The sequence below is a fragment of the Eptatretus burgeri genome, chromosome 3 (genome assembly GCF_056783735.1).
Source record: "Eptatretus burgeri isolate ZD-2024b chromosome 3, Ebu_testis_v1, whole genome shotgun sequence".
In the NCBI taxonomy this organism is placed as follows: domain Eukaryota; kingdom Metazoa; phylum Chordata; class Myxini; order Myxiniformes; family Myxinidae; genus Eptatretus; species Eptatretus burgeri.
Genome location: NC_140963.1, coordinates 133,611,894 through 133,623,932, shown reverse-complemented (window position 1 = coordinate 133,623,932; position 12,039 = coordinate 133,611,894). Strand labels below are relative to the sequence as shown.

General features: G+C 46.6%; 1 protein-coding gene across 1 annotated transcript in view; it reads left to right on the top strand.

The window, feature by feature from the left end:
* LOC147031010 (tubulin beta-4 chain-like) overlaps nt 1-11,708 on the top strand; it is a 31,229-nt gene extending 19,521 nt beyond the window's left edge. The window contains exons 4-5 of the mRNA XM_085875666.1: nt 1,775-2,622; nt 10,841-11,708. Coding sequence (XP_085731792.1) covers nt 1,775-2,622; nt 10,841-11,056 — 1,064 coding nt within the window. The 3' untranslated portion in view covers nt 11,057-11,708. The remainder of the gene's footprint in view (nt 1-1,774; nt 2,623-10,840) is intronic.
* Nucleotides 11,709-12,039: the final 331 nt, after the last annotated feature.

The following is a 12,039-nucleotide window of genomic DNA, read 5'->3' as shown; positions in this document are numbered from 1 at the left end:
ACAACACTTAGCCAATTGGCATGGTGACAATTTAAATCACTGCAGATGAGGAAGAGAGAGTTGGGATGATTGGTTAAAAGTTAGTCCTGTTATCTTAGAGAGATATGTCGATTGTCTGTTTGGAGGATGGTACAACACATAGACAAATAAGAGATGGGAGTGGAAGGGAAGTTGCAGCCAGAGGGACTTCTGGGGTATGGGAGGTGTAAGAACAGTACAAGGAGAGTGAGAAATGGAGTTCTTGATGTACTACACAATGCAACTCTGCTATCAGGATGGGTCGATCAAATCGGAGGAGCCATATCAAGGGAAAGACATGAAGGAGTCAGGGACATCCTGTGGGAGGAAGGGTTCTGTTAAAGATGATGGCCGGTATATCAGCAGTGTCCTGGATTGAGGGAAAGGTCAGGTTAAAGCCGAGGCCTTAGATGTTTGAGGTCCACACAGGGGTAGGAGAGGAGGAGCTGCTGGCTAGGCGCAAGAATGTGGAAAGAAGCAAAGAGAAGAGGCGAGGTGGATAGAAGCTTGGAGGATGTGGGGCGTGGGGGGGGGGAGAATCTGGTAGAGTACTTGTAAAGGGGGAAGCTGGGAGGGTGCGGGACTGGGGCGCAATTGGGAGGGTGCGGGGCTGGGGAAAGCAAGGAGGGTGCCAGTGTTGGGGGAGCTGGGAGGGTACGGGTGGGGGGGGGATTTGGAGGATGCGAGGTGGGACAGGGTTGGAGGGTGTGAGGGTGGCAGGGGTGGAGGGTAGCTGAGAGGGGGAGGGGTGGAAGGCAACTGAAATGGGGATGGGTGGAGAAGTTGAGAGGGGGTGGGGTGGGGGGAGGAAGCAGAGAAGGGAAGGATCAGGAGGGAAGCTGATAGGGGGAGGGTAGAAGGGATGCTCTCAAAGAGTGGGAGGTGTGAGGGAGGCAAATATGGAAGGGGAGGGTTCTGACATGGAGCAGTTTTGACACCATTAATGGACGTGAAGAGGAATTGGTGGGAGTGTGCACACAATCTCTTAGAATTGATTTCTCAGGATTCCCAAACTGGACATATGGAGAGACACTTCATGGGAATTTGATGGCAGACGTCAAAATAAAACGGTAAAATACAACGGATCTGGTCCAGGAAACTTAGCTTTGAGGATGTGGAGAGAGGAACTCTCAAACCAGCGTCACACATGAAGGCAACCGGAACTGGAAGCCAATAATCAGCCTTTCGACCAACCGCTCTGAAAACCCAATAAAACATCCAATTTTCTCAAGGTTTTTCAAAACAAGTCTAGAGAGGTAGAAGCCACTGCTAAAAACGTCACTTTCAACTTCTGAGAACACAAAATGAGTGCAAAGTTAACTTGGGAAAATATCTGCCTATATTGTTTCTGGATAATGGGTCTTCCGTTAAATGGATGTCAGGATAGAAGAGGTTCTACTGTATAAGGCTGAACGTCACATTGGGCACTCCTGAGAAAGTCACACGGTTTGATATCTTCACAAAACAAAAACCGATGGACTCCTCGCTGCTCCGTAATCGCACGACTATGCATGCCATGTGCGGGGAAGTTGAGCACTAAATAGCCCACAACTGCCTCTCACTTGCTTCTACAAATCACACATAATATAATTATGTTATACACATGCCCTGTTCATGATACTATAATTCCCTTTATTCATGGACTTACCCTTGCATTATTATTGTCATGGAACATCAATGTATTATTGCAAATTTTCAGAGAATAGCATCTGCAATCAAAGTCATAGCCTCACCTTCCCTGTACTCCTCAACCTAGGTCAAAGTGGTGCTGGAAACAACTGGGCTAAAGGTCACTATACGGAAGGCGCAGAGCTTGTCGACTCGGTGCTGGATGTTGTGCGAAAGGAGTCTGAGAGCTGTGACTGCCTCCAGGGCTTCCAACTGACACACTCACTTGGTGGAGGCACGGGGTCAGGCATGGGTACTCTACTTATCAGCAAAATCCGTGAAGAGTACCCAGACCGTATCATGAACACCTTCAGTGTGGTTCCCTCACCAAAGGTCAGTGACACTGTTGTAGAACCCTACAATGCCACGCTCTCTGTGCATCAACTCCTTGAGAACACGGACGAGACATACTGCATCGATAACGAGGCCCTGTACGACATCTGCTTTCGCACACTGAAGCTGGCGAATCCAGCCTATGGTGACCTCAATCACCTCGTGTCCGCCACAATGAGTGGCGTGACAACTTGCCTGCGCTTCCCCGGGCAGCTCAATGCCGATCTGCGCAAGTTGGCCGTGAATATGGTCCCATTCCCACGGCTCCACTTCTTCATGCCTGGTTTTGCTCCACTCACCTCGCGAAGCAGTCAGCAGTACCGTGCACTTACAGTGCCCGAACTCACACAACAGATGTTTGATGCTAAGAACATGATGGCAGCCTGCGACCCACGACACGGCCGTTACCTCACCGTGGCAGCCGTTTTCCGTGGCCGAATGTCTATGAAGGAGGTGGACGAGCAGATGTTGAGCGTGCAGAACAAGAACAGCAGTTATTTTGTGGAGTGGATCCCAAATAATGTGAAGACAGCAGTGTGCGACATACCACCCCGTGGCCTCAAAATGTCTGCCACATTTATTGGCAATAGCACTGCAATTCAGGTGAGGCAATAATAAATTGACATGATCTTTCAGCTTGTTTGTAGGAAGTAAAACCTATTGTGACTCAGTGGTTTTATTAATGATATAAATTGCAATTAAAACCATGTTATGGAGAGAAATGAATCTAATAATGTGTATACTGAAGTTGGAGGAGACTACGTGGCTCCTTACACTTGGGTGGGGTGCCACTGGTATCCCCAAATCAACTATTGATTTATAGCCCCCAATAAGTACTTATTTTGCGAACCTCAAAGGGAAGATAAGCTCAGTCAACCCATCTGGTGTTAATGTGATACAGTTGGGGTTTGAACTCAGGACCTGAAGGTCCGAAGCCAACCATCTTCACTGCAAAGCCACCACCAGGCTTCCTGAGATCCTAAGCCAACCATCTTCACTGCAAAGCCACCACGAAGCTTCCTGAGATCCTAAGCCAACCATTTTCACTGCAAAGCCACCACTAGGCTTCCTGAGATCCTAAGCCAACCATCTTCACTGCAAAGCCACCACGAAGCTTCCTGAGATCCTAAGCCAACCATCTTCACTGCAAAGCCACCACTAGGCTTCCTGAGATCCTAAGCCAACCATCTTCACTGCAAAGCCACCACGAAGCTTCCTGAGATCCTAAGCCAACCATCTTCACTGCAAAGCCACCACGAAGCTTCCTGAGATCCTAAGCCAACCATCTTCACTGCAAAGCCACCACGAAGCTTCCTGAGATCCTAAGCCAACCATCTTCACTGCAAAGCCACCACGAAGCTTCCTGAGATCCTAAGCCAACCATCTTCACTGCAAAGCCACCACGAAGCTTCCTGAGATCCTAAGCCAACCATCTTCACTGCAAAGCCACCACGAAGCTTCCTGAGATCCTAAGCCAACCATCTTCACTGCAAAGCCACCACGAAGCTTCCTGAGATCCTAAGCCAACCATCTTCACTGCAAAGCCACCACCAGGCTTCCTGAGATCCTAAGCCAACCATCTTCACTGCAAAGCCACCACGAAGCTTCCTGAGATCCTAAGCCAACCATCTTCACTGCAAAGCCACCACCAGGCTTCCTGAGATCCTAAGCCAACCATCTTCACTGCAAAGCCACCACTAGGCTTCCTAAGATCCTAAGCCAACCATCTTCACTGCAAAGCCACCACGAAGCTTCCTGAGATCCTAAGCCAACCATCTTCACTGCAAAGCCACCACAAAGCTTCCTGAGATCCTAAGCCAACCATCTTCACTGCAAAGCCACCAGCAGGCTTCCTGAGATCCCAAGCCAACCATCTTCACTGCAAAGCCACCACCAGGCTTCCTGAGATCCTAAGCCAACCATCTTCACTGCAAAGCCACCACCAGGCTTCCTAAGATCCTAAGCCAACCATCTTCACTGCAAAGCCACCACGAAGCTTCCTGAGATCCTAAGCCAACCATCTTCACTGCAAAGCCACCACGAAGCTTCCTGAGATCCTAAGCCAACCATCTTCACTGCAAAGCCACCACGAAGCTTCCTGAGATCCTAAGCCAACCATCTTCACTGCAAAGCCACCACTAGGCTTCCAAGCTGCACAAATTCAAAGCAATTAATCATCGAGTTCACAGTCGATTAGTTAATCTTCGGTGTAAGTTATATTGTTCAATTCATAAATAAAATATTTCACTAATAAGGAAAATTAAGCATTTAAACACACAGAGTTGTTTTTTAAAAAAAATTAGCCTGATTCTCACCACTCAGCCGTGGTATTATCTTTATTATTATAATTATTATTGTTACCATTCTTATTTTCGTTAATAATATTATCTTCTCATAACGTGAATATTATGATGATGCCATTATCATTATTATGCCGTTTCATCAGACAGAATTGATGAATTTGTGGTTCGAAGAAGTTTTACTTCTGGTAGGTGTGTGGAACAGCGACTCTTAGCCTATACACCGCTCATGTGTAAATATACATATCCACATCCAATTTTCTCCAAATTTCCATGAGGTGAGTATTAAACAATGCCAACGACTGTTTGGAATGGGGTTATGTGTCTACTAAAGGTCACAATTATTGGTGTCGGGGCAATATCGCACATCACACTTGAAGCCATGTCTGGGAGAAATCACAAATGAGGCCCCAAAATATGAGGGATAAACCAGTGGTTCTGAAACTTTTTTTGACTACCGCCCCCTTCTGCCCTCTTGGACCGGCCCAATGCCCCCTTGTCCTATCGTTCGTGGTCGGACACCCAGTGAGCAATAGGATAGTCCGAATTTATGTAGATAGGAAGCAAAAATAACAGAAGCCAAATATTTTCTGAATAATATTTTACTTTATTTTACTTTACTTTTCCTTTACTTTTCTATTTTGTTTTGCACAACCAACAATGTTTCAGCAGAACAGGTCCAGGTGAGGCAAACTGGGAATCTGTTATCACAGGCCCAAATACCGTTAGTGTGAAGGGTGGGCCTGGTGACTCGCTGCGAGATTGCAAACGTCTGGCTCCTTATCAGTGAGTTAGAGACGCAGATCGCCCCTCTTGGTAATGTCAAGGCGATTTGGATACTTGGTCAGCAGCACCCTCACGGCGCTGAACCCTCTTTCAACGAGGTATGATGTGGGGAACGCCATCAGCAGCAGTTCTGCCTCTGTCCACATTGCGGGGTATTCGCCCCACTCCAGAATCCAGAATTTGCCGTATTCATGCTGCGAGAATCTTGCCTTCGCCTCATCATCATTCCACAGTTGATAATTTCGTCCTGTAATTCACGCTTCACATCTCGAATGTCACATTTGAATGGGTTGGTCACCCATGCTGGCACCGACGGTTCTCGCATGTCTCTGAAACGCTGTTCCACATCTCCACGAATCTTCTCGAGGTGATTGAAATAAACGAGCAGCTCTTCATCAGAAACAGCAGTTTCCTTCGCCAACCGGGGAAAGTGGTACGTATCTCTGCGGCCGAGGGTTTCCCTGTGCAGAGTCGCCTTGGTTACGAACGCGCCGATCACTTTCTTTGCTTTAATCAGCGTCATATGGTCACCCTGGAGTTGTTTGTTGATATCATTCAGGATACTGAATATGTCCGCGAGGTAAGCCACATCATGCTCAATCACATTCACTTTCTCCGATAACTCTGTATCAATTTCCGACAGAAACTCGACCACTGTCGAGAAGAGGGCATGGAACGGGTCAAACAAGTGCCTTTGGACAACCATCGAACTTCGGTATGCAGCAAGAGCCTCTCGAATGGTTCATCATTCTCCTGGCAAAGCTGACGAAACAGCCGATCATGCAGAGACGACACCTTGATTTTATTCACTGCTTTTATTACTATTTGGAGTGATGTATGAAGTCTGGTGCTGAGAGCTTTTGCTACAAGATGCTGGCGGTGCACGACACAGTGAATGGCGAACACGGACGGTACCTGGTTCTTCAGAAACGCAATGAAACCACGCTGGCGGCCAACCGTCGCTGGTGCCCCGTCTGTCGCGCAAGCGAGAATGTTCTCCATCGGTATGTTCTTATCAGTAAAGTACTTCTCCAACGTTTGGAAGATGGAAGAACCCTTCGTATCGGTCTGGAGAGAGTGGGCAAACAACAATTCTTCCACCATTTCCTGATCACGGATGAAGCGAACGCAGCAGAGTAACCGAGCTTCACCGTCACGCAAAGTGGACTCATCCAGTTGGATGGCAAAGTGCGCGCTTCTCAGCTCACAACACAGCTTATCTTGTACATCTGATGACATTTCATCAATCCGCCTGGCCACGGAATCATTGCTGAGCGCAATCGACGAGAGAACTGGATACGGATCCTGGCCCGTAACAGTTTTTATCACTTCCCCAACAGCCGGTTTGATCAACTGTTCGCCGATTGAATACGGTTTTCCAGATCTGGCGATGAGCAATGACCACTTATACGACGCTTCCAGTCCTTTATCCACGAGCTTTTGGCTGGCTTTGAACATTGTCGTTACCGTGGATCGCTTCACAAATTTCTCTGTCAGCGATTGGAAATAGCTGACCTCTGCGCGAGCCTCATCACTGTGCTTTTTACTCAGGTGCTCAATCAGTCGAGATGGTTTCATTGCTTCATTGGACAGCGTGATACCACACAACAAACACATCGGTAACTGCGTGTTCGTCACGGATGGAATGAATCCATACTTGATGTATTCAACGGAATACTGACGACACTTTTTCTTTGAGGCCGACATCTTGAAGCCGACCGGACGTGAAGCTTTTTTGAATTGCGAAATCAATACGCCAAGATGTCCAAAGACTAACACCAGTGATAAGGCCAAACAATAATTATATATTTCTGGTCTCTGGTCGATTCCGCGCATCGATTTTCACTCTGCGCGTCAAAAAAAAATTTCTTCACATTTCCAACGGAAGCAACAACAGCGCGCGCCTTCGGCCAAAAAAAAACAAACATTTGTTTCCTATTGCATGGCCAAAAAAAATTGGGTAGGTCGGTGGGGAATTTATTTTTTTTTGACAATTTTTTTGCCATGAATACATTCATATAACTCCATTAAAAATGTTTATTTTCCTTGGTGGTGGTGGTAGTGGTAGTGGTGTGGTGGTGGTAATGGTGGTGGTGATGGGGTTGGTGGTGGTGGTGGTGCACTCGACTTGCTAAAATGCACTTTATTCTGTCTTAAATTTCTCTACATATTTAACAGTGCATGCATGCTGAAATTCTGCATTGTTTATATATATATATATATATATATATATATATATATATATATATATATATATATATATATATATATATATATATATATATATATATATATATATATATATTGTTGTAGATTTCCGCCCGCCGGCGTGCGAACGACCGCGTCCAAGCAATAACGGTCGCTTCGCCCACCGAACGGACAATCCAGTCGCGGCTTTCCGGATCAACGCCGGAAACCAGCCACGGGTGTGTTTTTCACCACACCACAACCTTGTCCGCACTCTACCCCCGCGCTACAGGGTCCGATCGCCAAATCTTCGATTTACCTAATTATTCACGCGGGAAGGTTACCGAGAGATTGTACCTCAACAGGACCGCTTGGAAACGAGCGGCTTAAGCAGCTCACTTTCTTTTGGGATAACCGAGCGGGGTATTATCGCACAGTCCCGTTGGACCCGATCACTTTACCGGCTATTTAAAAACCAACTATATTCCGAGTGCAAGATGGGGCAGTTCAATGAGGGAATGGACGCAACGAACAGGTTTACATTCACACAAGGACATTTATTATAATAAAGCACGTGTGCAATTATCAAGGCAAAACACGTATGCAATTATACAACCAACAATTGCACGGCAAAAGAACTACAACTGTCTACTTATTATGTACAGTCACTTGCACTTCACAGCAGTTCCTACTTATTAGACGGGCCCACGGACACACGTACGCGCACACACACACACACACACACCCAAGAAATGGCGGCAGAGGCCTTTAATAACGAGCTCCAGCTTGGAAGACAGGTGAGCTGAAACCCAGAGCCTATCTCGAACCTCTCCACATCGTGTGGTCTTCAAGTTGTTCAGACCCGGGCTCCAGCGAAAGCGAGCTGGATCCAAATTGCCATGAGCTGCGATCCTTTCCGAGCTCCCGCGAATCCTCCCACGCTTCTCAACACGTGCTGGTGAGACGAGGTGCCGATCCTTCCCGTTGATGCGTCGCTTCCCCGAGGAACCACCTCCAAGAAGAGGTCGATGAGTCGCACCAAGCCGGGAACCAAAATGGAGAACAAAGAGCTCCACAAACCAAGAAGAAGAAGAAGCCACCACTCGCAATTCGAGCCGAGCGACCAGCTCAACTCTCTTCCAAGCAAAGCAGCTCGAAGCAAAAAGCTCTCCCGAGCCAGGCCTCAGCCGAAGCTCACTGAGCCAGCTGAAGCAAAAGAGCTTCTGAAGGCCTCAACCCCAACCCAAGCCAAACAGGACCCGAAGGTCTGCTGAATGACTACTTTCAACTCCCTTCTCCAACTCTGCCCACGAGCAAAAGAAAAGATCTCTTATTCTTCTCCCGCCCTTCCCCCGCTCCCGGCGTGACTCATGACTCATGACCTCGTGCTCCATCCCCCGCTCAGCCATGGGTGGGAGGGAGTTGTTGATACCATGAGTCACAAGACGGCAGGGTGGTTCTTCCTCTTCACAGAAGAGGGGGAGGGATGTCTCCATTGTTCGTTCCCTAACTATTAAATCGATCCGCAGCACATCTAATCGATTTCTGAACATTTCAACAAGGAAAGGTGAGCTATCAAGGGAACAAGCACTTATCGACATAGCTGATTAAAGGAACCTGTATGTTGTGAGCAATCGAATTCCCAAATTCGTAACAATATATAGTCTAGTGCATTTTTGCAAGTCTATTGCACCACCACCACTGCCACCACCACTGCCACCACTACACCACCGTCATCATCACCACTGTCACCATCATCACCACCACAGTAGGGGAAACTAACCGTGAAAAGACCGATCCAAAAAGCAGTCCTCGTGCGCGTTTGACTCGGGCGCCACCATTTTGAAACTCTCACTGACGTAACACGCGGGATTCAAAATGGCGGGACCCGAGTCAAACGCACCCGAGTCCAAATTGTCAACAAAAATCGAAGGGTTGCATCTAAAAGCAATGGGTCGGTAGGAAACCAGAAACAACCTCCTTTTTATGTTTGGCCTAACACACAATTCCGCACCGCCTCAGTACTCGCTCCTCGCTGGGAATTGCGCTGCCGGATCATAACACATGTATATGGTATTCACACCATGTGTGTATTAAAAAAAACACTGCCTTGCATTGTTGGTAAACAAGTCTGTAATATGCTTGAAGAACTTAATGATTTTCAGAATAAATACATTTTAAAATGTGTTCATTATTTACAAAAAGGCCTACCTGTCCCATTGCCTGTCTTTAATTTCTCTCCGGACGGCGCCACGGCAAACGAGGAGGAGCGCAACAGGCATTGTATGGCCAATTTGCCGAATGGCGCCGGGTAACCTGTTCAGACTGCAGGAAGCCCAATGAGCGCTCCTAATCGCCGCTGCTCCTCTAAATCGCCACTGCCCCCCAAATCATTGCCAGCACCCCCCCCCACCACTCGTGGAGTTTGGAGCACCCCCCTGAAAGTTCCCAGCACCCACTGGGGGTGGTAGGGACCACTTTGAGAACCACTAGTATAATCAATCCATTTCCAGTCCATGTAATCTGATGGCTGTAGAAAAATCGGACAAGCAATGGGAGACATCATTCATGCGTAAAGTCATTTTAAGCACATTTATGAGCTTCAGATCATTGAGGCCTAGCAAGTTGAGGATGGCTCAGGTCTGTTAGTCGGTGGGGGACACGATAAGCACAGAATGCCTCAGGACGTTTGGTTTCCTCCAAATTTCTTTCAGCTTCATCTATCTTCTATATATTACTAAAACTCTCATCTTGTATGTATGTATGTATGTATGTATATATGTATGCATGTATGTTCCCGGAATACAGCCAAAACGGTATACGATAGCGCAAAAATTTTCATGCCACCTTACTTACCATTCCCCTGAGGTGTGCAGTATGAAGTTTCGTTCAAATCGGGCAACGAAAAAATTATGAAAAAAATCAATTCCCGATTCAGTCAAGTACTCTTCGGGAGTATTTGATCAATGCAAACAACCTCAGCGGTACAGTTCGCTGGAGCTATCTTTTTATTTTTCTTGAAATTATTTTTTTTTCATCAACTGTTGTCACGAAGCCTGGTGTTGGCTTAGTGGTTAGGGTGGTGGCCTGGGATCCCAGTGTCCTGAGTTCAAGCCCCGTTGGCTGCTGAATTAACACCAGGGGGTTGACTCAGCCTGTCATCCTTCCGAGGTCGGCGAAATGAGTGCCAGTGGACTGGTCCCGGTGTATGCCCCGGTTAGAATAGGTGTACCATATCCCTGTGTGTCGTAAGAGGCGACCAGGGTTGGCGTCAGGAAGGGCATCCGGCCATAAAAAACATTGCCTCAAGAAAAAGCCAAACCCCTGCACAGCAGGGAAAAATGGCTGTAAAAACGGTCATTTTTTTATTTATATCAACTGTTGTCACAACGGGAACCCAACGAGTTCACGGGTCGTCTAGTGTTAAATAACAGTGGCTTGACATTTAGCACCTTGCCTTAAATAGTGCCACAATGTAATAATATTGTCGTGTCATAATGTGATACAATCACCATGCAGAAACCCACCCGGTACTGTCTGCATTGCAGGAACTGTTCAAGCGCATCTCGGAACAGTTCATGGCCATGTTCCGCCGCAAAGCCTTCTTGCACTGGTACACAGGTGAGGGGATGGATGAGATGGAGTTCACCGAAGCCGAGAGCAACATGAATGACCTTGTGTCTGAGTACCAACAGTATCAAGATGCTACGGCTGATGATGAGGGAGAATTTGATGAAGGCGAGGAGGAAGAAGAAGAGAATTAGTAAGAAATGCAATGATGTATGCAGGGCCGTGAAAACAATGGTTGTTTTTTATGTTATTGTTATGAGAAAGGTTTAACTTATGACTAAACTCCAGTAGAATTGTCCTGATACCCAAATATTTTGCAATACCATGTGACACTTTTGCTCAAACTGAGATGAGAAAGCTGGTTATGAGAGAATGAGATTTTACTGTGAACCTTGGACTTGCTGCAAGATAGGTATAATATGTCCAGGATTTTAGCATCTTTACCCACAATCCCTTGTCTTAGCCTTTCAAAATGAGCATCCTCATACACAATGGTAAATTATGATAAAATTCCAGGGCCATGAATGAGTAAATATAAAATGTTAGAACATTTCCAAGGTCTGCAAGTAAGTTTAGCCCTGCCACTTGTGACGGGCTGAAAGAGTGCCATTAGTTTTGATCTTGTTGTGGATAACAGTTGGATCGTCTGTGGTTATATATGGTACTGTATCAAGTATAAGGTGCCAAGTTTTCATTCCCTTAGTGTAGTGGTATAGAATATAGAAAAAGTGAGTTTGTGGGGGGGGGGGGGGAACAAAAGTTGAAAATTAATATATTGGTGGGTGAGAGATTGTGTTTGGACCTGCTAATGCAGTGTTTCGTGAAATAAAGTGCTATCTCAAATCATTGGCAGAGTATTGATCTGATCAATGGAAATCCATGCCTGCACATTTCTTGTTCGTTTCAGTGGAATGTGCAATCACATAGTCTCAGCAGAACTTCCTCCCAGTAGATATTTATGTTTCATCTCAATTTAAGGTCAAATGAAAAATTAAAGGTTATATGAGAGACAGAGCTGCCGAGTTAGAAAATATCAAACGTGGCTCGGCAAAAATACTCTGACAGATCTGGGGTCTGGGGTTATCACGAAGGAGATCCTCAGCCCTTTCCTTTACTCAACCTCTGGTCCTGAGGCCGCCAGCCACAGATAACTCTGCGATCTGACGGGTTGCTGGGC